This window comes from Cibotium barometz, chromosome 13 (genome assembly GCF_041138505.1).
Source record: "Cibotium barometz isolate CiBa-2024 chromosome 13, ASM4113850v1, whole genome shotgun sequence".
In the NCBI taxonomy this organism is placed as follows: Eukaryota; Viridiplantae; Streptophyta; class Polypodiopsida; order Cyatheales; family Cibotiaceae; genus Cibotium; species Cibotium barometz.
In genome coordinates, this window is record NC_141058.1 from 23,448,475 (window position 1) to 23,476,196 (window position 27,722).

Genomic DNA, 27,722 nt, shown 5'->3' on the forward strand with positions numbered 1-27,722 from the left:
GGGTCACAATGGCACTCTATGTACTTAGCTTTTGGCGTGAATGATTCTGATGAAATCTAGGATCAGCAGAGGCTTTGGGCTTTGCTCATGTGACCACCTTCACCTCGCAAGCCAGTGATGTGCAGATTATCTCCCTCTTCTTGAAGAAGAACTTGCTTACCCCCATTACGATCATCATCGATGAAGCAGATTATTTGATTGATTTGTCTTGCAAAAGTTGTCTTGGTGCATAAACGCAAGTAGGTACTCTCTCTCTCTCTCTCTCTCTCTCTCTCTCTCTCACACACACACACACACACACATCATCATCATCATCAAAACCAGGTGCGCTCCATGCTCTGAAGCTTGCAAAACAAGATTGTTTTTTTTTTAATTCTTTTACTGTGTTTTGTGTGAGTGCTTGGGTAGCATTCTTCGTGTAGTGTAGAGCATATTTCAAATGCTCGAATGAAAATGAATTGAAAAGCATTCTTGGAAGAAATGCTAGATTGACATCCACAGTCGATGAGCTTAAAGCCTGTTCTTATGTTCGATGGGGATTCAAAACTACCTTGCAAATTAGAAAATTACAAATTTAGTACCACATTTAAAAATGAGTTTTGTATCATGAATCAATACATAGGACTAATGGTTGCCTTCAACACTGAAGGTGTTTTGGTCCACTTTCGATATCGAAAGTGCTATTTGGGAAATGGGGGAAGAGCACATTCTTCTATGTTTATAAAATTTCAGGGAGGACTGTGCCAACTTCTTGCCATTCTTTATATATGGTTTTTTTTAAAACTTCACTCACACAAACGAGCATGAAAATCCTATGACTTGATTGATGACATGTAAATCATATTCAAATGTGGTAATGAATTTGGAATTATCTACCTTGCGATGTACTCTGAGATCTTTGTCGATGTCCATCAATCTCACATTAAAATCATAGGCTTGATGTTTATACTCGTTCTCTCTCTCTCTCTCTCTCTCTCTCTCTCTCTCTCTCTCTCTCTCACACACACACACACACACACACACACACACACACACACACACACACATCATCATCATCATCATCATCATGATAAAAACTAGGTGCACTCCATGCTCTAAAGCTTACAAAACAAGATTATTATTTTTTATTCTTTTATCGTGTTTTGTATGTGTGCTTGGGTAGCATACTTCGTGTAGTGTAAAGGAAATTTGAAATGCTTGAATGAACATGAATTTAAAAGCATACATGCTACACTGACATCCGTAATGGATGAGCTTGAAGCTTGTTCTTATGTTTGATGGGGATTCAAAACTATATCGCAAATTAGAAAAATACAAATTTATTACCATAATTGAAAATGGGTTTTGTATCATGAATCAATACGTAGAACTAATGATCGCCTTCAACACTGAAGGTGTTTTGGTCCAATTTCAATATCGAAAGTGTTATTTGGAAAACGGGAAAAGGGCACATTCTCTAAAGTTTATAAAATTTCGGGGAGGACTGTGCTAACTTTCCGCCATACTTTATGTATGGAGGACTGTGCTAACTTTCCGCCATACTTTATGTATGGTTTTAAACAGCATCCACTTCATGATGCAACGTTTTGAAATCCATGATGCAATTGTCTCTTTTGCTTAAGCTTTTATCTTGATCCATGTTGTTTTGAAAGCCATGGTTTCAACATTATGTAGTAATTGTGTTCCCATTTGCAAAACTAAGGTTTCATCTTGATTTACGCTGAGGGTTTTACCTTGACACTTTGTTCTTTGTCCTTCATTGTTCTATGTGATGTTTAGGCTTTACCCATAGGCCTTCAAAACTAGCATTGATGCACTGTTCTATGTGATGTTTAGGCTTTACCCATAGGCCTTCAAAACTAGCATTGATGCACTGTTCTATGTGATGCAAGTTGTGACAGAAATTTACTGGCTCATGATATAGAGAGAAAAGCAAGTGGTTGTCTTGCATGTGTGGTTGTGTGTGGCTTTGTGTGGCCTCATATGCACAACCGTTGGAAGAGAGAGAGAGAGAGAGAGAGAGAGAGAGAGACGATAGAAAGAGAGAGTCAATAGTGAACCATTAGAGAGAGTGTGTGTGTTATGTGTGGGGTTGTTCTGCAAAGTGGGCACTGGGCACACTAGGAACCAAGAGGAGCCAAGCAATGCTCAATAGTGCAAAGCATCATGCAGGGCCTGGCATGCAACATGGCCCAATATGAATGGCCATTGGCTATGTAGCATTGACTCACGGAAAGCAAGTGTGAGATCTACAAATTGGCCTTTATACCTAGCCCATAGTGTTCATACATGGACTGCCTTCATACCTAGCCCCCATAGTGTTCATACATGGACGGCCTTTATACCTAGCCCATAGTGTTCATATATGGACGGCCTTTATACCTAGCCCATAGTGTTCATATATGGACGGCCATATATAGTGAAAAAATAGGTTTTGGGTATCCAAGGCTACCTAGGCTTGTGCAAACACCAAGTCTAAACATGTACTCTCACTAACTAATCATGTGGTGTGCCTTTCATAGATAATCGGTGATCACACATGCCAACTATACAAAATAGGGCTTATAAAAGTGAAAGGTGAAAATCTTGATGCTGCCCATGCTACAGGAGGTGAAAATTGGTGTGGTGGTGGCTGGCATCAACGTCTGAGAGGTTTTCCCATAGAGGGTTAACAAAATGAAAGAGAAACTTTGGGAGAACATTTGAGAAATCTAGGCTAAATAATACAACTACTATATAATAAATCTCTAGCTTGGGAGTTGCAGTGAATGAGGATGATAAGAAAGATGTGCTTCTATCAAGTATTGAAGAGGTTTCAAAATTCTCTGAAATCTTGACTATACTAAGGGTGTCTTAGGAATTGACTTATGATGAGATGATTACAATCCTCTTAAACAAACACTATCATTAAAAAGAAATCTCAATTTTTTTTTGAGTCAAATAGGGTCATGTTCACAAAGGGGAAAGGAAAAAGAACTATTAGATGCAATTTCTGCATGAAGCTCAAACACACAAAGGACCAATGCTTCAAGAAGATGGCCACAAAGAAGAGTAAGAGAAGGCACATGCAAACATGGTGGTAGAAGGTGAAGAGTAAATCCATAAAGCATAAGAATCCTTAGTAGTAAAAACACACAACAATATCATGGATAGAATTTCTCCAAAAGAGCAAGATTATGACTAGGCTTTCTAAAAGCCAATATGTCTAGGTCAGGTGTGTTAGAAATAATGTCCCAAACATGAGCTATTTTCCTATGGTTATTTCTACTAGTAAGTGCTCTTTGGTGAAGCAGATTTACCAAGCATCTAGACTACCATTTTCCCTTGATTTAGGAGCATCCCCCCTAGCGTCTCTCAACATTTGGAATCTACCTCTTTTAGGTGCTCAATTATCTCCACTATTTTAGACTAGCTACTCTCTACCTTTACATGTCATAGGTGATTTAAGAAGAGCTTGGCTTTCTCCCAATGTACTTGCCTATATATTATGCCTCTCATTTTCAATAAGATATAGTCTCATTTTACAACTTAATCTCACCCACATTATGCTCATTTGATTAGTGTATTCTTAATCACTTCAGCTTAGTTTAATTATGCTTAAAAATGAAGTTTAATGTGTGCTTCGATCCACCTTGAATCCAACATGGTATCAGAGCAAGACATAGCTTCTGCTACGCTGCTCTTTGCCGTCACTTGTTGACCAATAAACAACAGTAGAATTATTGTCTTCAACTACTACAATTACTGCAACCTATGCTATTGTTGTTTTGATGTGTTGTTTAGTGTTCTTCTCGAGGTTCTTCTTAAGGTAGGCTTTTCTTTAGTATCTCATGCCATTGTTATGGCTCACCCTAACCCTCCTTGAAACACATCCAAAAAGAGATTACGTGGTGAACTCCAACTGTCGTGTGAGGATCTTTCCAATGGCCGAGCTCGTAAGCCTTGAGGTCTCCAAGCTCTACAACTCCTTGAGAAGTAATTCCACCGCACCTCCCGTGAGTGTTGTCACACCATCGCGCTACACTACGAGTACTCGTCCCTTCTCTCACCTCACTCACACACACTCACTAGCATGCATTAGGGAGAGATTAGCAAGAGGATTAGCAAGAGCAAGACTCAATTGCACAATGGGAGAGTATGTTGTATTATGAGAGATATTCACTTATATACATGGCCATAAGTGTTCACACTCACTTAAACTGTGGCCGGCCGAGCACTTTAGGCTCATAAAGAGGCCTAATTATATTACAATGAACTCTCATAATATATCCATGAAGTACATCACTTAGGACTTCATCCTAACTTGCTACCACACGCTCTTGAAGCGGGAATCGCAATAAATACTCTATCACACCATTTACGGGCGCCCATCGAAGTTATAGCTTTGGACACTATTGGTTCATATCTTGAATGTATGACCCTTTGGTGTATCTATCATGACTCCTTGATGTAAGATAATGGCAGTAGATCTTGTTAACCCTGGAATTGGGTTAACATCCATCAACGATTAGCAACATCCTCTGAGGCAATGCCTCCTCTAGCCCGTTAATGTCTAGCACACGTCGAAGTTCAGTGTCCTCGACGTTAGCTTGTTTCTTTTGCATAGTTGCAACCAACAACCAATATCATCACGTTTTTCAGCTCCTCACGGTATGCTCAAGAGGTCAAAATATTGGGCAAGGAGTTTTCATCAAGAATTTTCTTCAAGTTTTCAGCTAATTCTGCCTGCCTAGCTGATTTCGATTGCCCGCCCTTAAATCCGACTTCCCTGTTGATTCTGACTTGTTTTACTAATTCCAACATGTCTTGTTGATTCTGACTACTCCAGCTAAATCCAACATGTCTTGCTGATTCTGACATGTCCTGTGGATTCCATCCAGGTAATTCCATCATGATGATTAAGTCCTACCTAATTCCGACCAGTTCACCCAAATTCAAAAGAGCAAAAAAAAAGGCACCTGGGATAGATTGGCATTATGCAATTAACATTGGTGACCGATTCATAGATTGGGAGAGTAAGCTATGCCACAAAAAAAGAATCAGGTGGGACGCCTCGATTAAGAGAACACTTTTTAGGTGGAGTGAAGAAAAAAGGCCGAGGATGTACCCACCCGTCTGCACCTGTAGGCCAAACGTTTAAGAGACGAAATGCAGAAGAAAGATGCAAGGAAACTATTCTCATCTACTGCCAATGTATTGAGGCAGGAAGAACATTGTTGTTCTAATCATTAAACTCCGGAAGAATCGCCGGCTTGTACTCCAAACTTTAATGTGCAACCAGAAAGTAATCTACCCAGTGCATCTTCTTGCAAGCGTCACTTTAACATACTCATTTGTCAAACTTCATTGCAGGAAAGCTTACGTAACGGTTTGCTCGATGATGCACAGCTCGCCCTTGCTGAAGCGATCTACTTTTCAGGGAGTGCTATGGTGATGGTGGAGAGTGAGCATTGGAAGAGAGCATGGAAGAAAATCGGTGAATTTGGATCAGGGTTTTCACCGCCTTCGTATCATGCTATGCGAAATGATCTATTGGAGAAATGCTATGCTCAAGTGAAAGAACGTGTACATAGAATAATTCTTAGCAACATAGAGCTTTCTGGATGTAGTATAGTCAGCAATGGATGGTCCAATGTACAAAGAAAACCATTAATTAATATAATGGTTGTTTCACCTAGAGGTGAGACTTTTATGCGTGCCGTGGATTCGACTGGTGCAATAAAATCTGGGGCATATATTGCTGGTATCATTGCCTTGTGGGTGCCAAAAATGTAGCCCAAATTGTTATGGACAATGCAAAAAATTGCAAGAATGCATCCAAAATCTTAAAGCGACAGTATCCACATGTTTTCTCGTCTAGCTGCAATACTCATAGTTTGAATCTTGTATTGAAAGATTGGTATAAAAGTGATGATACCAAATGGTTTGCCTCAATCGTCGATGCTGTTCGCAAGCTTGTGAGATTTATGCTCAAGAGACAGAGAGTGTTAGATATTTTTCGGCCTCGCATGTCAGTTATGTTAAAGCTTCCTGCGGAGACCAGGTTTTGCACTCACTTCTATACTTTCGAGTCTCTTCTTCGAAACAAAGATGCAGTTTGTGAAACATTTACATGTATGGCATTTCATGATTGGGAGAGCACTGAGACTGAAAGAGTAAAAGAGAAAATCAAAGTCTTAAAGACGGCGCTCGAAAAATTGGTGGAACAGTGTAATGGATGCGTACCACTTAATGATGCCTGTTATGTATGCGATACGAAATCTTGATCAAAGAGTGCCTAATCTTGGAAAAGTATGGATACAATGGTGGACTGTCCAGCGTTAGAGTGTCCTGAGAAATTAGAGCATTCGGTGGTTGAAAAGCATTGGCGTGTACCATTCTCCAGTCGACAAAGAAAAGTCCTATTGAAGTACTTCCATGCCAGATGGATTGGAGCGCATACACCATTACACAGTACTGCTTATATGCTAGATCCTGAATACTAGAATATGGATTTGATGTCTAACGTTGAGGTGGTTCAGGATTTTTACACAGTGGTTAACACTTTTTATGACAATGTTGATGATCGTGTAAAATGTATAAAAGAGATGTCATGTTTTCGATTGAAAGAAGGTCTATTTTCCAACTCCCTTGTTCAATAAATGGCTAAAGAGCAACCTGCATGGAAGTGGTGGATGATGAATGGTGGTGAGCACTATGCTTTGTTGCGCAACCTTGCGATGAAGGTTCTAGGCCAGTGTTCTTCGAACTCAGGCGGCGCAGAAAGAAATTGGAGCATGTACAAATATATTCACAGCACTATTCGCAATCGACTTCTTATAGACCGAGCTGATAAACTTGTTTACATGTATTGCAATGAAAAAATCCTGCGACACATTGAAAGCAAAGAATATGAAGAAGATATGCCCAGATGGATGTACGATTGTGATGATGTAGAAGACGAGCACTTTGACGTTGGACCTACGTTGTGCACTAGCCTTGAGATAGAAGATAATCTGAGCATTGACTCGGATGAGCTCAATCAAGCAGATGGGAGAGTAGACAGTGAAAGGATTTTAGAGCACGATGTTGACATAGGGGAAGAAGGAACTTGAATTTACTTAAAATTAACTTCATTATATGAATTATCAACTCAAATGAAAGATTTTAATTTGTCATTACAAGTTGTCATTACAATTTGTCAGTACAATTTGTCATTACAAAAAGATTGCCATTACGCAAGAAGTGTTTGTACATTTAGCTTTCGTCTTGAAAGAGATTGCAAAGTACACTAGGAGTAGCAGAGGGTGACCTCGGTGGTTTGTATTCATTAGCCATACCGAACATAGCATAAATACCACGGTTAATTGCTATGCCACACAATGCACATGTGGACACATTCTGCATCTGTCTCACCAAGCATATCAAGTGATAGTAGTGGCCACATGGTAGAACATATGGCCACTCCAACCGTCGAATGGTTTGTAGCACACGGGACATTGCGAGGTGGAGGAACTAGTAGCACCGCTAGCAGCCCCCACAAGCTCAGGATGCATCAAAAAATGTGAAATATGATTCCCTTGACGCATAGGATTTAATCGTGCAGATAGTCCTTGCACATCTTGGCTAAGCCGGGTGAGCTGCTCTTGAACCTCTCTATTGGCCGGGGGGGGGAGTTTGTGCCTCTGACAATCTCACTTCTTCTTGCTCCTTCTCTGTGAGCTTTGCCCCTAGGTTGTCTCTGACCGCGTTCAGCTCTAGCCTAGCCCCTTCCACCATGAGAGCAAGTTCCTCTCTTGTGAAGGTCACTGTCTCTTCACGCAAATCGTGGTTGTTGACAGTGACCTCTCTAGAAGCGAAGTCCATAGGCGTTTGCAGGACAAATTGGGCATACAGCATCTTGGCAAAATACAGTGGAGCGTCTGCAAGCGTCTGCATTGTGGAGAGGACGACCATACACTTCTAAGAATATTAGTTCAGCATTATTTTTGATGTCGTCTTGATTGCACCGTGACACCTTCCACCTTCCCTTCTTGATCTCGCCATCATCTGGGCATGGCCATATCTGTTTAATCATATCTATGGTTATTTGTTTGTTGATGTCTTTCCATTGGGCATAAGAAGGGTTTGCCCATTTTGACAACCGGCAGGCCGTTCTAGTCGCTTCACAAGCAGTCAATCCGTGTGCAAGGGATTTCATGCGCTCGTATGACTTCTTAGCCAGCTCGTGGTGTTCGTTCGCTTGTGCGTCTCCCATATCTACACGAATAGAGGACAAATAAAGATGACTTTAGGCTTTTAATGAACTATAAAATAAAACGTACAACAAATTCATCATTATCCTCAAAAACTTAGTTTTAAACACCACAGGATGAAAGATGAAATGCAAAGACTCGGAAAGTATGCACTTAACATAAAAATACTTCAAAACATTGCACACACTAGAAAACATTGTTCATTCTTCAAAGTAAGGCGGACACCATGTTCAATTACATAATAGGATTAAAAGATACAGAAAGCTCCACCAGCGACGTTGCGCCCTTGCTAGTTTAGTCTTAATTGATCTAAAAAATTTTGCTACTTGCAAGAGAGATTTTCTCTCATCACGATTAGGCAAGCACATCCAATTTCTGACTTTATATATAATTGCGTCCATGGTGGCTTTGTTGTGAGTAATGCAGCCCATCCACAACTCCTGCACTTTCCTCCAAAAGTCATATAACACCTCTAATAAATATCCCAAGGTGAAAACATCGCTCGCAGGAGTGTATGCATCTTCCAAGAGAGGATCAAAAATCTCTGGAGCTATCCATGGTCGCTTGTTCCACTCCCTGTCAACATAAGCTTGAGCCTCTGCCACCTTTTCTGGATTTTTACTGGCTTCGAATACAAAATTGAGCGATACTCGCTTTTTAGGTGCTCTCAACAGAAGGCCCCAGGCAATGATACCAATGCGTGCTTTTAAATACTTTGTAAAATCTAGCACAACATTGAAGGGATGTAGGTCAGTGTGAATGATGCTAGCCATGTGTGCGGCTGCTAGGCCATCCACCAGGGCATGCATAATGTGAGGCATATTCAAAACCACTTCCTTTATCTGAGCGAGCTGCACCTGGCTTAATTGTATGTCAGCAGGCGGGGGCTTTTTCCATCCCTGATCCAAGCGATACATCGTTCTGGTAAACTCACTGTGTCTGAAAGACACCTTCAAGAGCGTGTCACCTAGTGAACCGCCGTTATATAACAGAAAAATAGTGATCCATGGCGATTCCTTGGTGAAGGCTATGCATCGCACGATGGACGGGTGTAGAACCTGCATGCCCTGCTTAGCCTGAAAGCTCTCAAATCTTGAGCTGCCTTCTCCCTTGTAAAGATTTCCACAAAAAGTAACGTGCTCTGGAAGAAATGAGACACCCTGGACCTTATACTCCTTCACTGTGCCAAAAGCTCCTGACCCTATTGTTTGCCCCTCAATCAAGGCCTCATGCAGAACGCCGATAAGGTGTGTACATCGCTCGTTGAAAATGGTACGCATGATTGTGCCCGTCCTTGTCACATCCGGTTGTCCGGACGATGCAGTGGCTATATCTTGGGCGATGCACACTCTTTTGGGAAGTGTGTCTGCAGAAAGAACTTTCATACGTTTGCTCTTCACCTTCTTCTCGTTCCATGTTGCGTCCCACAGTTGTAGATGGCGTAAGTCGGCAGAAGGTGGTGCGGCATCTCTGAGATCCTTGTATGCCGAACGCATACTCCCCAGTGCATCAAAGTCGACTAACTTTCATCTTTCACACACAATTCAGCGTTGCCTTCGCATCTGAGACGACGCTGTGCATTTTCCCAGATCTGCACGACGAGGTCTCTCATGAGGATATCTGACTCATTAGTCTTTCTGACAGCTTCTTCTGAACATTGTGACACTATGATAACTGCCTCTGTGCGAATGGCTCGCAGGATGATCTTTCGCTCTTCGGTGGAGAGCATGGTGGCCATCGTCTCAAATCTAGCAAATATCTTTAGATACAAAACAAAAACAGAATATCAAACAATAGTATTGAAAACAACATCAAGCAATACATCAACATGTTATCCATTTACGCTTTACACTAAAACAGGTAAAACAACCGTAACAAGTGTGTCACATTAATTATCATTGATCAAACAAAAGAAACATCCATTGTTGCACATTCACTGAACTGCTACCACCAATCAAGTAGATCAAGAGAAATATATGAGAGAGAGAGTATCAAGACACAGATAGAGAGGAAAGGCAGTGAACACCATGTGATAAATCACTCACTCTACCACTAGGCTGTGCTAACCTAGAGAGACTTGGTGGAAAGGTTTGATTGGACACTCTCTCTAAGGGCTTTGAAGAGCCTATCAAGAGGACCTAGAACACAAGGACGAGTCCTCAAGGAGAGAAAGCATACAACCTATGTGAGTAGGTCGGGGGTGTTGGGTACAGTGGTATTGCAGGGCCTAGTGGTGAAGGGTCCATTTTGGTGGACCAAATAATTACTCTGGAGCAATAGACATGAGAGAAATTCTAGGCATGGGTCCTGGTAGATTTTGCTTTACGGAGATAGTGCTTTCGGAGGCTAAACCCCACCACCAAGGATGTAGAGTTTAGGGCAATACATGTGGATGCTATCGTAGAGATTTAGTTTGCCTTAGGCTCTAACCCAGGCCCATGGACATAATGTGGCCCACGAGGCTACGGCCCATGCCCACGGCACATTTTTTGACGTGGATTCAGATAGTGACTCAAAGTAGCTAGGCTGCTCTCTATTTTATGATTTCTAATGTACTTTCATGCTAAACCCAGAGTTGTTGGGTTAGCAGAGAACAAGTTGTACTCTTGTCATATAATACATATCGAGATTCTCTATGTTCATCTAATCTTTTTTCAAATTTTTATGTTTGGATAAATAACTATGATGATATATCAAGATTCTCTACGTTCATCTAATCTTGTTTAAATTTTTATATATGTGAATAACTCACTATGATGATATATTAAGATTCTACGTGTTTGAGTCTCTACGTGTTCATCTAATCTTGTTTCAATTTTTTTGTATGTGGGTAAATCACTCCATCACAACTAAATTGTTTTATATTCACTATCTAGCCAAAATCACCTAAGTCAAGACAGTGGAAGGAGGAGAGAAATAGATGGAAAGAGAGATTATATTAGATGGCACATTAGGACCTCAATGGAGTCTTCTTGGGCCCTTTTATTTGGTAGTTTAAGGGAGTCAAACCTCGGGGGGGTCATTCGTATAAATATGTAAGTATCACGTGGGTTCAACAGAAGGACATTTTAAATATTTAAAACTTACAGAAATATATTTACAGAGGGGATTTATTTATTGTATTTTAAAAAAAATTACAGATTTGAATAGGAAAGGATACATTATATTCACTAAAAAATTCACAGATAAGGGACTTTTTAAATAGGCCTTGAACGCACGTGATATAGAGGATTTACATATAGTGACCCCCCAAGAGTCAAACCTTTTCTCTTAAGAAGAAACGTTTTCTAATTTGAAGCTTCAAAACGGCTACTTTATTCGAATTTGAATTTTGGGGGGAAAATGGAATTTAAAATCTAGCGGATAAAACCATATCATGTAACATATCTATGGAAAGCTCTTGATGCGTAGATCATGGATCTGTAATCTCCGCTCAAATCGGAGCTTGTATGTAGAAGTTATGGAGGTCCAAAATTTGTAAAATTACCCCCTCCCTTTTTAGGAGAAAAAGTGCACCCTTTGACCACTCTTACACCTCTCTTAATCACCCATGGTTTTTGCTTACATGGCGGGCTCCTATTTGTCAAAAAGTTAAACGTTTCCATAACCTCATGGCAAATTAAAGGGCCCAAAAAGACTCCATTGAGTTCCTAATGATTTTGAATAATTTCAGCAATGTTTAAAGATAGTTTCCTAAATGGTTTCATAAATTCTTAAAGACAGTGCAAAAAAATGTTTATAATCTCTTTATGGCATTTTAAATAAGTTCAAAAATTTTTAAAGATGACATTTTAAATGGTTTTATAAATTCTCCAAGATACACTAAAAAAGTGTGTAGAATTGTTTTGTTTACATTATCATCTTTGCATGGACGTTTAGCCATAATCACCCAAGTAAAGATAGAGGTAGGAGAGAGAGAGAGAGAGAGAGAGAGAGAGAGAGAGAGAGAGAATATGATCTATTTTTTAGTGTTATTTCGGTTATTACTTTGTTACTTTGATTTTACTATTTCATGAAATGAGACTTGTAGACAATATGATTTAAACTATGACCCATGTGATACTCAGGCCGCGTTAGCAAGTATCGCATGTTTCACACGCAATAAAAGCAACACAGGCCGCGTTATCGGCAAACCAAACAAATTTACGACATTTTTTGACCGCGTTACTGATCAAATGCCGCAATATGCAATCAAAGCATATGCACTAGCGAACGACACCATTTTGCTGCGTTACCAATAAGGTGCCGCCCGAATCTATGGGAATAGGAATTGGATACGGACATAAATTAGCTGCGTTACCAACCATATGCCCGCATTTGATAAAGGGAAGGGAAGGTGACATCGTCATAATGATACTATGCTTGCCGCGTTACCGACTAGTACCATTACAACGTGCCATACTTACCATAGGACACAACTCGGCCGCGTTACCGACCATGTGCCCTGTGATAAAAGCACCATTTCGAAGAATGGCCTTACACACACACGCATCTCTCATGTGGTAGACCACCCAAATCTAGCCGCGCACTGTGACTGTGGGCGGCTGCCCGCACGAGTACTCACACACCCACACTACCCACATGCAGATAAGATAGTACCTGTGTGTAAACAGCTATCAAGTAAAACTGTCAAGTAATAAATCCCCAAAGGGCCCCACAGGCTTCATATATATAGAAATATGTTGCGCGGCGGGAATTCTGACGGCCCTGGCGGTTCCCGCCGGGTTTTAATTATACCCGACGGGCCCGTCGGGTTTTTTCGAATCCCGACGAGATTTTGGTAGGTTACCAGACCAGCAACCTGCTATTTTGTGAACGTGTAATCATGTAAACATGTTATTAACATGTTCACATGTGTTATTAACAAGAAAAAACTTGTGATCACGTTGTCGTGCTATGGCACGTCTATGGTGTGAAACCATGGAAGTGAGGCCATAAAATACAAATCCAGGTGCAGTTGTAGGGCTACCATATGCACGTGTATTTCCTCTTCGGAGAGTCGGGTTTTACGAGCTTTATGGATGCACTGGATGACCCTAAACAAGCTGTCAGAAGGGAGGCTATACAATGTTGTCGAGCTTGGGATGCTTTGTGTGGGAACAGCCCCTTGGGAAGAATGAGGTGTAAAGAGCCTTAAGTGTTGATGCTTATCAACTCTTTGAAAAATGCAAGGAAAATGGAGGGCGTGTAATTCCAAAATGGGAAAACCCAAAAATTTTGCTGCAAAAGAGGAAATCCCCGCCTTATCTGCGGGAAATTCTGGATATCCAGGAGGCGTGCTATTCTGAGAAAATATATTGGAGAAGGAGGGAGCTTTTCGGTGGGGGGGAACCGGGGGGGCTCTCTGTAGAATGTACAGAGAGTAGCTGTGTGTGGATGGGGGGGGCCTCGGGGAAGGGGCCTTTCTCTGTATATAATCTCTCTTCCCGAGAAGGATTGCAGATATGCCGTTTACGACTTCGACTTCGTTACAGAAGATAACTGCCAGAAGAGCAAGATCTTCTTCATCGTCTGGTCTCCTGATGTGTCCCGTGTGAGGACCAAGATGCTGTATGCAAGTTCAAAGGATCGTTTCAAGCGGGAGCTGGAAGTCCATTATGAAGTCCAGGCCACTGATCCGACTGAAGTAGACATCGAGAAACTCAGGGAACGCTCCTATTAAGGGCTTTTGGGTCTCAGATTCCATGGTAGCACCTTTGATGATCTCTTGGTGGCCTGTTAGCTGTATAGCCTCTGGATCCTCTGATGGATGAAGTGGCGAAAGTTTCAGTCCTGTTCTCGATGGAAACATTCTCATCTGGTCGGACAAGGGCAAGCTGTTGCAGATGGTAGAATTTGGAGGACCTGTCAACTGTCTAGCATGGGATGCCAAAGGCAAGCACTTGATAGCAGGAGGACGAGGTGTAGTGCAACTTTTCTGTTGTGTGAGATCATCGTCGAGCATGTACATCAAATCTGACTCGCAGAACCAGAGAATTGGGATCGCCAAATTTTTGCTTCATCACACTGTTTTGTACACCCATAAGGATGTAATACAAAGCATATGTACATCAGACCTTGGGAATGTCTTCACAACTGGATTTGATAAATGTATTTGTATATTTGAAAGTGCTAAACCAGGAGATTCTATAGTAAAGATTTCAAGATGCCATGAGGGAGCAATCAGTGCAGCTGCTTATGATAAAGATGTGAAATCATTAGTACCCTATCATTATTGATGCATTGGCTCCTGCCAATGTAACAGACTGGGTGGCAGATACTTGTTCCTTCCGTAGGCTCCCTTTGTGCAAGGATCTGCAGACTTCAAGGTGAGGGTTTGGAACTTGGAAGGCCATCCAGGTGCACCAAAATGGAAAAAGGCAGTGCAGTCTGCCAGCCGGGGTCCAGATGTTTTGAGAGGTCATACAGGAAAAATAACTGCACTTGCTGCTTTAAATGTTGCCAGCAAACTTGGAAGAAGTGTTGGTGGTCTAGTTTCAGGTAACTTGCAGAAGGAGAAGTTGAATAATCCATCTTATGTGCATTCCGTTACTAGCAGCAGCTTTCCACTTAAATCTGCAGGTGGAGTAGTCCAGGGAGCTGGATGTAATCATGGACAAATTTTAGTAGAGGAAGATTGGTTGTGTTTGTGGACCTCCTAAGGGTGGCTTACACAGTGTCAATAGTCCTTATCTTTTCACGTCATCTGGAAGTATGTTGCTGAGGAAGACCATGATCATCTATGTCTTTTTAGGAAGCCTGTGAATAGTAAAGGTGACAGGTTTCTGTGAGCCTGTTGGCTATGGTTTAAGGTGTTTATGGGAATATGAGTTCTCTTTGCTCATGGTTTTTATTGTGATGATGTTTATATAAATGTGGTGCTCCTTGAAGTTCAACCACTTACTCTCACAGCCAGAAGCCCCGCGCTTTCCCAGCGACACCGCCCACGTCACGACATCTTTTTGGTGAACCCGACGTGAACTTGCTGGGGTGAGAGTGTGGTGAAATCCCCGTGAACTATGTATGTGATGATTTCAGCATAAGTATGAGGCAGAAAACCTTGATGGCCTATGATCTAGAGGGTATTCCTTAAGGGTACAGGCAGCATTGCCTGTATGATTTGTTGGTACCATTTGACCCAGGTGGATTAGGGAAGAAGAAGGATTACAAGGGCTTATGACACTTGTTTACCCCAAGAGAAGGGGGTAACAAGGAGCTTGTATAGACTTGTAGTTCTCTCTTAGGACTGAAGAATGGGCAACAAGGGCTTGTGACACTCATCCTTCTCGACAGCTGAGGAAGGAGAGGAGCTTGCAATGACTTGATCCATTCCTGCCACTTCAAGGGCCTATGACACTCATCTATTCCAATAACCAAGGATAGAGAGGAGCTTGTAGCGACTTGAAGCTAACCCTTTGTCTCAAGGGCTTACGACACTCGACCTTTTTGATAGCTGAAGAAGGTGAGGAGCTTGTATTGACTTGAGGTCTTCCCTCCTACAAGTTGCAAAACAGTTAGAATGCTCAAGAACTTATGAATGCCGGAAAGGTGGACACTTCTTTGTACTCTAATTGTCGGAATATCTGAAAGAAACTCTTTGAAAAAACAGGGCTAAATGTATGCAATGATAATCTGAATGAATGGTTCGACATAGAGAAAGCCCAAAACATCAGAAGGATAAAAGGAATGCCAATGTAGAATGCTGTAGAATTGAGTGTATGAACATGGAGATTAAAGCTCTACTCGTTGTTCAGGAAAGCCATATATGATGGCATTATATGTACACATGGAATGCTCATTTGTAATACATGAATAAACTATGTGCCAGTTAATGGCTGCAACCAGTTAGAGTCTTTGAAAAGAAGCTCATGGTGATTTGAAGCAGTACAGGGCATCGGTGGAAGGCAAAGGCTTTACTGGAAGGCAGACATGCCCACGACTACATCATCACACATGGGCACGAGCAAAGCCTGCTTCTGGTCAACCTTCTCTTGCACGTGTACGGCAGCTGTGGTGCCTTGGATGAGGTGCACTCCCTGTTTGCCAGAATGCATCAGCTGGATCTCTTCGCTTGGAATTTCGCCATCAAAGCTCATGCTATGCATGGACATCACATTGAAGCCCTCCACCTAGTAGGGCAAATGCAGCTTCAAGGATTCTTGCCTCACAAGTTCATCTTCATTAGCCTCTTCACCGCTCTTACCCACTAATCCACTCTCAAAGCAGGTATGTGGATGCATGCTTGCATGTATGGCAGTGAATTTGAAATGGATATTGCAGTGGGTACGGCTCTTATCACCATGTATGGCAATTGTGGGCAGCTAGAGTATGCTCAAAGAGAATTTAACAGCATGTCTCACCATGATTCCGTCTCTTGGCCTGCTATGATTGCTACATATGCTCAATGTGGGAAAGGTAGTCATGCACTTTTCCTGTTTGATCTCATGCTGTTGCATGGATTGATGCCAGATCTGGTCACCTTTGTTAGTGCCCTTGATGCATGTGCTGGTCCAGCGTGGTCGAGTTCTGCTTTTCAGGAGGAGCCAGCAAACCATGCACAAGCATTTGGATCTAGATCCACTCCTAGAGTGCAAGTGGATGCACAAGTGCAAAAGGCCAAGGGTTGGGAGACTTTGAGTTTAGAGGAGGCATTGGCTTCTTTGGAGCAGATGGCCCAGCTGCCATCGGTGGAAAGCTTAACATCCATCTTGCAGAAATGCAGAAAAAGGAGAGATTCTTCATGTGCAAAGTGTGTTCATCTACACGTGTGTTACAATGGGCTGGAAGCTCATAGGCTACTAAGAAATCACCTTATCCCAATGTTTGTGGAATGCGGAAGAATTCTGGATGCGGAGCAGGTCTTTCGTAGATTTGCACAACAGAATGGGTGTTTCTGGCCTTCTCTTCTGGAAGGCTATCTCGAATGCAGAGAGTATCAGCATGCCTTTGAACTGTTCCATCAAATGCAACACAATTGTGCTCAACTTAACAAGTATGTTCTTCAGGCATTATTAAAAGCTTGTGCTAGGCTGAAATGGGTTAAACAAGGCCAAGAAGTACATGCTGGTCTTGTCAGAGAGGGATTGGAATCAGACACTTTTGTTGGCAATAGTTTGGTTGAGATGTATTCAAAATGTGGCTTACTTGCTGAGGCGCATGAAGTGTTTGATGAGCTAGAAGCACGAGATGTAGTTGCGTGGACTGTTTTGAGTTCGGGGTATGCTGACTGTGGACTTGATGGAGAAGCATTACACTGCTTGGAACAGATGCAAATGGAGGGCGTGTTCCCAAATGCTGTCACATTTGTTGGCAGTTTGAAAATTCGCAGCCGGACAGGATCTCTAAAAAGGGGACAAGAAGTACATGCTGAGATTGCAAAAGAGGGTTTTGAATCAGAAACTTTTGTTGGTAGTACCTTGTTGGACATGTATGCCAAATGTGGAAGTCTTGAAGATGCACAGGAGGTGTTTGACAGAGTGCCCCTGCGGAATGTTGTGTCTTGGACTGCCATAATTGCAGCATATGCACAAGTTGGGCATGCAGAGGAAGCCTTTCAGTTATATCAACAAATGCTTGCTGAAGGGATATATTCAGATAAGCGCACCTGCAGTACAATTCTTGCTGCATGTTCCTCTCCAGCAGCTCTAGAAGATGGCAAAAGGATCCATGCTAGAATGGTTGATAGTGGGTTTGAGCATGATGTAGAATTACAGACTTCCCTTATCAGTATGTATGGCAAGTGTGAGAGTATCAAGGCCGCAGTGAAGGTCTTTGACAAGAAGCATGTACAAAATGTGGGCTTATGGAACACCATGTTGGCTGCAACTATCCAGCATGGGGATGCAAAAGAGGCCATGCAACTTTATCGACGCATGCAAAAGAAGGATCTTGAACCAGACAAGGTGACATTTAGTACCATTCTTAGTGCATGCTCTGTTCTGGCAGATCTACCCAAGGGCAAGGAGATCCATGCAAGCATAAGAAATGCAGGATTGCAGTCAGATGTCATTATAGGGATTGCCCTTATCAATATGTATACGAAATGTGGGGGTCTAGAGAGTGCAGACTTTGCAGTTGGCCCCGGGTTGCACTTCTCATAAAGGCAAGCCACAGGCAAGCAAGTTATGATTCCATGTAGCTCTACCCTTTTCTTGAGACCCACCTTTCAACAATGATTCCAAAGAAGGGTCACTGTCTATGGTGATATGAGTTGGTGGTTTCTTACTTGCATGCATTTTTGCACAGTTAAGACTTCTAAACCAACCCATCTGGTCACAGATTACCATGAACATCAAGATTTTCTTCAAACATGCTGTCTTCTATGCACAATTCTCAACAGCGTCAAGCCGGGATAACATCATTGATGAGGGCCATAACGTGTCAAAATTTGATGAAGATGAGGGTGACATTCAAATCAGTATAGATTTGAAGAAGATTAGCCTACATAGCAACTTGGTGGCACATACCGGAGGATGTGCAGGTTAATCCAGGTGCAGTTGTAGGGCTACCATATGCACGTGTATTTCCTCTTCGGAGAGTCGGGTTTTACGAGCTTTATGGATGCACTGGATGACCCTAAACAAGCTGTCAGAAGGGAGGCTATACAATGTTGTCGAGCTTGGGATGCTTTGTGTGGGAACAGCCCCTTGGGAAGAATGAGGTGTAAAGAGCCTTAAGTGTTGATGCTTATCAACTCTTTGAAAAATGCAAGGAAAATGGAGGGCGTGTAATTCCAAAATGGGAAAACCCAAAAATTTTGCTGCAAAAGAGGAAATCCCCGCCTTATCTGCGGGAAATTCTGGATATCCAGGAGGCGTGCTATTCTGAGAAAATATATTGGAGAAGGAGGGAGCTTTTCGGTGGGGGGGAACCGGGGGGGCTCTCTGTAGAATGTACAGAGAGTAGCTGTGTGTGGATGGGGGGGGCCTCGGGGAAGGGGCCTTTCTCTGTATATAATCTCTCTTCCCGAGAAGGATTGCAGATATGCCGTTTACGACTTCGACTTCGTTACAGAAGATAACTGCCAGAAGAGCAAGATCTTCTTCATCGTCTGGTCTCCTGATGTGTCCCGTGTGAGGACCAAGATGCTGTATGCAAGTTCAAAGGATCGTTTCAAGCGGGAGCTGGAAGTCCATTATGAAGTCCAGGCCACTGATCCGACTGAAGTAGACATCGAGAAACTCAGGGAACGCTCCTATTAAGGGCTTTTGGGTCTCAGATTCCATGGTAGCACCTTTGATGATCTCTTGGTGGCCTGTTAGCTGTATAGCCTCTGGATCCTCTGATGGATGAAGTGGCGAAAGTTTCAGTCCTGTTCTCGATGGAAACATTCTCGTCTGGTCGGACAAGGGCAAGCTGTTGCAGATGGTAGAATTTGGAGGACCTGTCAACTGTCTAGCATGGGATGCCAAAGGCAAGCACTTGATAGCAGGAGGACGAGGTGTAGTGCAACTTTTCTGTTGTGTGAGATCATCGTCGAGCATGTACATCAAATCTGACTCGCAGAACCAGAGAATTGGGATCGCCAAATTTTTGCTTCATCACACTGTTTTGTACACCCATAAGGATGTAATACAAAGCATATGTACATCAGACCTTGGGAATGTCTTCACAACTGGATTTGATAAATGTATTTGTATATTTGAAAGTGCTAAACCAGGAGATTCTATAGTAAAGATTTCAAGATGCCATGAGGGAGCAATCAGTGCAGCTGCTTATGATAAAGATGTGAAATCATTAGTACCCTATCATTATTGATGCATTGGCTCCTGCCAATGTAACAGACTGGGTGGCAGATACTTGTTCCTTCCGTAGGCTCCCTTTGTGCAAGGATCTGCAGACTTCAAGGTGAGGGTTTGGAACTTGGAAGGCCATCCAGGTGCACCAAAATGGAAAAAGGCAGTGCAGTCTGCCAGCCGGGGTCCAGATGTTTTGAGAGGTCATACAGGAAAAATAACTGCACTTGCTGCTTTAAATGTTGCCAGCAAACTTGGAAGAAGTGTTGGTGGTCTAGTTTCAGGTAACTTGCAGAAGGAGAAGTTGAATAATCCATCTTATGTGCATTCCGTTACTAGCAGCAGCTTTCCACTTAAATCTGCAGGTGGAGTAGTCCAGGGAGCTGGATGTAATCATGGACAAATTTTAGTAGAGGAAGATTGGTTGTGTTTGTGGACCTCCTAAGGGTGGCTTACACAGTGTCAATAGTCCTTATCTTTTCACGTCATCTGGAAGTATGTTGCTGAGGAAGACCATGATCATCTATGTCTTTTTAGGAAGCCTGTGAATAGTAAAGGTGACAGGTTTCTGTGAGCCTGTTGGCTATGGTTTAAGGTGTTTATGGGAATATGAGTTCTCTTTGCTCATGGTTTTTATTGTGATGATGTTTATATAAATGTGGTGCTCCTTGAAGTTCAACCACTTACTCTCACAGCCAGAAGCCCCGCGCTTTCCCAGCGACACCGCCCACGTCACGACAACATGAATATTAAATACTTGCCCGTATATCAAGCTGCAACTTGAAGAGTACGGGAGTACCATCGACACTCCAATCCATAAACTTCTTGGTAAGTTACCTGCTTCCTTTGATTCTTTCAGGGATAATATTTATTTCCGTGATCCTCTCCCCACTTTTGAGGAAGTTGTGAGTGAGTTATCTCCATGACAAGTGCATACTTCGTGGGAAAAGGTAAGTCGGAGTTTGCTTTTACTACCTCTACGAAGGGCAAGGGCAAAGGCAAAGGTGGAAAAGGGAACTCCAACAACAAAAAGCAGAAAGTCACCACACAAAGTTATCTTCTGACGATGACGATTCTTCTGACAATTCTAACAGCATCAAGGGTTCCAGGATGAAGGAATCTTGTGAGTTTGTGGCCGACTTGGTCATTCAGAGGCCAAGTATTTTGCCCGACAGGCTGCTTCTCGCAAAGCTAAAGCAAAGCAGGAGTTTCTAATAAAGACCTTATCAGTTCCTCTAATCCCTTTGGATGAGTATCTTTCTTCCCTTTGTGCTGTTACATGCTGATGCTATTATTCTCTCCTCTCTTTCAAAGGAGGATAACGGTTCTTCTACAGAGCAGGTGGATGATTTTGTTGAGATATCCTCACATATTTTGGAGCTTCCTACTTTGGTGGCTTCTCTCCTGGCAGTTGATTCTACTTCTTATGTTTCAAAGGAGGCATCTTCCACTATCTTGGAGCTTGTTCCTACTTCGAACCTAACAAATTCAGCTATCACTGATGATCAGTTTGTTCCAGTGGTTGTTTCATTACCTTCTTCTTCAGAGGAGGATTGTATTTCGGTCCTGATACTTGTTGTGTAGATGTAAAGGAGGTACCATATTTTTCGGAGCCATCTATGGTTCCATCTCCTAAGGGCTTCTCTCTCTAGATTGATCCTAGTGTTTCGTCTTCAATATCTTCTCGATCTTCTTGTGGATTCTTCTGGAGAACTTCTCGGTATTTAGATGTACCATATCTTCACAAGCTTTGTGCCTTTTATGAAGAGGTTGTTCCTTCAGACTCTTTGGAGGATTTTTTGTTGCGTGCCGGAGTTGGTCCACCCATCTGGCGCTAAAGAGGAGGTGCTGGAAATTACTTCATCCCCCCAGATAGACTTTCCCATGCATATTCATGCTTGTATCTGGCTCCAATTAAAGCCCTGCATTGGCATATCTTAGCAGAGATTTTTCAACATTTTTTCTACCATTTTTGGTATTTTTTTAGGCATTTTATAGCATTTTTTACTATAGCCTTGCTGTCGACCTGCTACAACTAGCCGACCAGCATACTGAGGGACTATAAAAGGGCTGGCTCCCTTTTCCCTCATATCATCTCATTTTTCAACATTCAATTGAGGTTATTAGCAGATGCTACTACTTCTCATCATTGTACAGTACCTACGGGCTTCCCTCGTGCTCAAATTTCAATAATAAACATCAATTTCCATCATTTACAGGTGTTGTACCCGGGCCTGCATCTATGTTTTATATTTTCTTCACTTTCTTTCAAGTTCTACACCCATTATTGGGCACTGATGACGTTAGTGGGGATGTCATAGTATCTAGTCCATACTATGCATGATGGAGTTGATAGTTATATAGTCTTGTGGGTTGATTGCCATGAGTATATAACATGCACGTTCGTAAAAGGTGAATTTGGGCATGTTCCTAGATTCATCTAGGTATATATAGTCTATATATAGTGCCCAAGAGAGGAATGGATGTTGATTTGACCACATCACAACCACCTTACGAGCCACATCACAACCATCACTATATATAGTCTATATATAGTGCCCAAGGTAGAAATGCCCAAGGTAGAAATGGGTGTTGATTTGACCACATCACAACCAACTTACGACCCACAACTTGGTCCAAAATGACCAACTGGCCATATCATCTTATTGGAACCATGTTAAGACATAATGCAGTTAGCTACGAACATTGCGCACCTCCCACCACTATCTGAGAACATTTGGACCCTCAAATGAGTCTTGTAATTCGAGAACACTGTGTTCTCAGTTTGCACTTAATCACTAATACATTCACTTAGCTCGCATAAGCATGCATTTGGTCATGTGGCCACCGTCGAATGTCTAAATTGGGAACTGTCGAGTGCCCAAGTGCTCAAAAGCAGTTGCTCCTCATATAAGGGACCTTATAAAATAGAGCATATCCATCACCCATAAGGTGGAGAATTGAGCAAATGATTTCCAACAACCCCTCTTAATGTCCACCTGCAGTAGTAGAGGTAATCTACCTCTTCGGTCCAACACCGAATTGATGAAGATGGCACTCCTCTTTGAAGAGCCTTTATGAAAATATCTACACAATTCTCTGTTGTTTCTTTTTCATTTCTAGTAGACAAGCTTCACCTCTCCATCCATGATGAGTAGCTCATGCACAAAATTATATTGTGTATTGTATCTCGATGTGCTTCATACGAGCATGAAAAACCGGGTTCTTGGCAAGTGCCATGCAACTCTAATTGTTGCACATCAACATTGTCACTCCCTTTTAAGCAATGCCCATGTCTCCTAAAGTCTTTCTCAACTAGACTGCTTTACATGAAGCAAAGCATATTGCGCATCTATAAGAAATTATCATTGTAGGAGGTTTCTTTTCTTGTTGGTCCAAGATGTAATTCCAAACCCAATAAGAAAATAGTAACCAAAATATATTTTTTACTCTACCACAATCTCCTGCCTAATCTAAAATCACAAAATCAAGTCAAGGTATTGCCCAATGTGTAAGAGATGTGATACCTTTCATGTAATACCCACATCCCTACCTTCCCAGTACTTCTCAAAATCACAAAATCAAGTCAAGGTATTGCCCAATGTGTAAGAGATGTGATACCTTTGATGTAATACCCACATCCCTACCTTCCCAGTACTTCTCTCAAGGCTAATTTAAGAATGTGCTAAGGACACCAACTATAGCAGGCAGATGTCATGCCATGTATTGCATAGAAAGATCAAACTCTCCACCAACCTTCTATACTCAACCTCTTGTATTCCTTTATATCCACAACTATAGAAACATCTTCCATAGAATTAAGCTTTGCATCAACATCCAATGCCTTAAAAATTTATCCTGCAAACTTTTGCAGGAGAAAAGATTCCATCTAATTCTTGCTACACCTCATTCTTGCTACACCTCTATCCCCAAACAAAAATGCATAAGCTTAGGATCTGCCATTTTAAACTCTGAACTCAACATGTCCTATGTTTAGATCTTCTCTTCATGATTTTTTGTCATAATGTGATCGTCCGCATATAAGACAATGATGAGGTATCTTCCTTACTCTAAGAAAATATACAAATTTGTATTTGATGGGCTTTTAAAAAGATTAATACTTACAAATAAAGCATCTATTTACTATTACCATGGTCGAGGGGCCAAAATGTTTCAACCCATATACAATGTCTACACACCTTATTGTCTGAATTGGATATCTCAAACCAAGTTAGTTGTATCACATAAATTGTTGCCATATATATAGGCAGTGATGTGTGTTAACACACTTAGGACCGCCGGGGAACTTTTTCCCTCTTTAGGAGGTTTTTTCCCTCGGCTTGTATATATGCCCATCATTCTAGGGCTAACTAATCTTTTGTACATTGACACAATCTAATACATTGTGTGTTGTGTGCATTCTTGCTTCTTCTTCTCCAAGCTTTGTGTGCTTTCCTACAGCCCTAATTCCAACAATTGGTATCAGAGCAGGCAACGGCTCCCAGGGATACGCCGCTAGCACCCTCCGACTCACGTTCTGTGATTGCTTTGCTTAGACTATCTGTAAGGTCAATTGAAATTTACCACATTATAGAACAATTTGCTAAAGACTTGTAACAATTACATAAATTTGTTGAATTAAAGTCCATGCGGTTTCTAACCATAAGAGAAAAACATCTTTGATGTCATAGAACATGTAAAGGAATTCCTTGAATGTGTGAGCACATTCATTATGAAGTTTTGGAGGATTTGAGAACTCCTCAAGTATACTAAAGGTATGATGTTATTCGATGCCTTAGTAGTAATATGTGTTTTATTGACATCTTTCATAGTTTCAAGTGGTAACTATGGTTTGGTGTTCGAGATGAAACATGAGTGTTGCATGTTTCCTTGGTCGTCATAGACTTAGAGAAAATATGTGTTGTGTGTCTTGCTTTCCTTATCATAGTACTTAGGGAAATTACAAGCATAAATGACCATATGGTCTACATACAAACACTTGTTTAAAACTTTCTAAACCATTTTTGTGGACAAAAACTCTTCTTGAAGGGAAAAGCAAAAAGGCCATCATTTGACCAACTAATAAGACTCCTTATCAAGCATCTCTACAAACTATATGGCTTGCCCATAGATATAGTGTTAGGTAGAGATAGAAAGTTTGATAATCATCTTTGAAGGAAAACCTTCGAAGGTTAAATATCACTCTAAGAGTAAGGCCAACCATCCGTAGATTGAAGGTAATAAAACTAAAAACCCAATGAGGTTCTAGAGCATATGCTTGTGCATAGATGAATAATCTAGTGGAGAGGAGTACTTCTCACCCCAACAATCTGTTTTTTATTATTCATAACTAGACTTACTCCATTTATGTTGTTTTTTATTATTCATAACTAGACTTACTCCATTTATGTTGTTTTATGGACTCTAATCTAGATCTCCTACGGTTGTAGAGATTTCTTGAGCATAACCCTTTGCAACAAGTCTAGCCTTATAGTGATCAACACTGCCATCTGGCTTTCGTTTCAACTTAAAAACCCACTTACATCCAATGACCTTTTTAGCAATAGGCAAATCACACAAAGACCATGTACCATTCTTCATTATAGCATCATATTCACTTTGCATTGCAGCCAACCAATTTTCTGATTTTTGTGTCCCTCATCAATGAAAGAGGTTCTTCCTCTTCACACATACTAGACACAGCCAAAGCATAACAATCGGATGCATAAAAGGCATGCTGAAAACCTGAATGAGTACGACTAGAAATAGGTGCATCAATTTTACTATCACGCAAGGTTTGCACCAGCCATTTAGGCATACCTCTAGCCTGCTCATTTTCAGCCCTATCCTCATAAATTACATCCTGTAAATCTGCATCAGAAATAGACTGATCTATGATGTCGTTTGAAATTTGCAAAGGCTGAATATTTGCCTCATTAGGACTTACATTTGAATTCCCACCTGTAAACAGAGGCAACAACGTATCAAATACATCCCGTGAGCTCACACCTGTCTCTTTGGTACATGATAACAAAGGCTGCACAGCATCTTCCACAAAAACAACATCTCGACTAATCAAGATATGCTTTGACTGCGGATGATACAATCTGTAACCCTTGCTCTCAGCACTGTAACCAACAAAAATGCATTTGACAGCCTTATCATCCAATTTTCTATGTTGTTGCACAGACACTAAAGCATAGGCCAAGCAACCAAAGACACGCAAGTGACCAATAGAAGGCTTCCTACCATGCCAAGCTTCGTATGGAGTAACAGACTGCAAGGCCTTAGTAGGACATGTGTTGAGTACATATGCAGCACACATGACAGCCTCAAGCCAAAACGCATGTGGCAAAGCTTGGCTCTTGACCATACATCGTGCCATCTCCATAAGTGACCTATTTTTCCTCTCAGCAACACCATTTTGCTGAGGGGTATACGGCACTGTACATTGGTGTTTTATCCCACGACTAGCTAGAATTGTATCAAACTCTTTAGACATGTACTCCCCCCCTCGTCGATCAGAACAGAGGGTGCCCACAGTACAATTGGATACATTTTCAACCATAAGCAAAAACTATTTGAAGCACAAAAACACTTTGAACTTTGCCTTCAGTGGATATACCCATGCATGCCTTAAGTAATCATCAATGAAAGTCACGAAGTACAAGTGTTTACCAAATGACGGAGTTTGCATAGGCCCACATACATCACTATGTACAAGTTGCAATTTGCGAGTGGCCCACACAGAACCATCCTTGGAAACGTAGAACGCTGCATTTTGCCCAAAATACAGCCTTCACAAACATGTTTCAATGGTGCCTCAAGAGGGGGCAATGAAGCAACCATATCAAATTTCTGCAAACTAGCAAAGTTCAGATGACCAAAACGAGCATGCCATAGTTTTGCATCTGAAACTGCCTTTTCATCATAAACGACATTTGCTAAATCTTCCACACACTTGTCATAAGAATTGAGCCTATACAGCCCACGAAACAAGGTGCCAGATGCAATAATCATATCACCAGAAGTCAAATCATGAACAATACATCTGTCATCCCACAAATTTGATTACAAGTCCAAGTCTAGCAAGCGCAGAGATAGACAATAGATTCTTCTTTATCCCTGGCACATACAAAGCATCTGAAAGTGTGAAAGCGCTGCCATTTGCAGCAGTAAGCATAATTTTACCAACGCCCTTCACTGGGGAAGAAGCATTATTGGCACATGTAACAATATTCCCATTAGGGACAGCCTCAAGACAAGTGAACATATCACGATGCGAGGTAATGTGCTTTGTAGCACCAGTGTCAAAATACCATACATCAGAGTCAAGAGAAACTGCCAAACATGCATTATGTACAGATGGATCATACTGGCAATACACGCTAAAAGCCCATTCTGTATCCTGCACAACATTTGCAGAATCTGCATTTGTAGAAGCATCCGCTATTGTGGTTGTATTTGACTCTTTCTTCTTTGCCTCTTTAGTCTTTAGCTTAGGGCAATTCTTAATGACATGATCAGTTGCCTTACAATAGTTGCACCTGATCTTTTTCTTGCCTTTATCAAGAGCCTTCTCAGACCTGGTGTTGCTACCTGTGGAAGGAGAAGAAGTTGCAGACCTACTAATAGGAGAAGAAACAATGGAAGGGGCTACCTTACAACTTTTTCTCTGTTGGCAGCAACAAATGCCTGATCAACTGCACGCTGCCTAGCCCTGTTTTGCCTGGACTGCGCTTCTTGCAAGAGCTTGTTGACTAAAGTATCATAC

The 27,722-nt window shown here is 41.6% G+C and overlaps 1 protein-coding gene and 2 pseudogenes across 1 annotated transcript; all 3 read left to right on the forward strand.

Annotated features, from left to right (window-relative positions):
• Window positions 1-13,432: 13,432 nt before the first annotated feature.
• Window positions 13,433-14,005, forward strand: LOC147632512 (actin-depolymerizing factor 11 pseudogene; annotated as a pseudogene).
• Window positions 14,006-16,480: 2,475 nt separating this feature from the next.
• On the forward strand, window positions 16,481-18,313 carry LOC147632513 (pentatricopeptide repeat-containing protein At1g71460, chloroplastic-like). Its single transcript, XM_086807003.1, has one exon. It carries the CDS (start codon window positions 16,481-16,483, stop codon window positions 18,311-18,313), a length of 1,833 nt encoding a protein of 610 aa, XP_086663129.1.
• A 184-nt stretch (window positions 18,314-18,497) lies between these two features.
• Window positions 18,498-19,526, forward strand: LOC147632514 (actin-depolymerizing factor pseudogene; annotated as a pseudogene).
• Window positions 19,527-27,722: the final 8,196 nt, after the last annotated feature.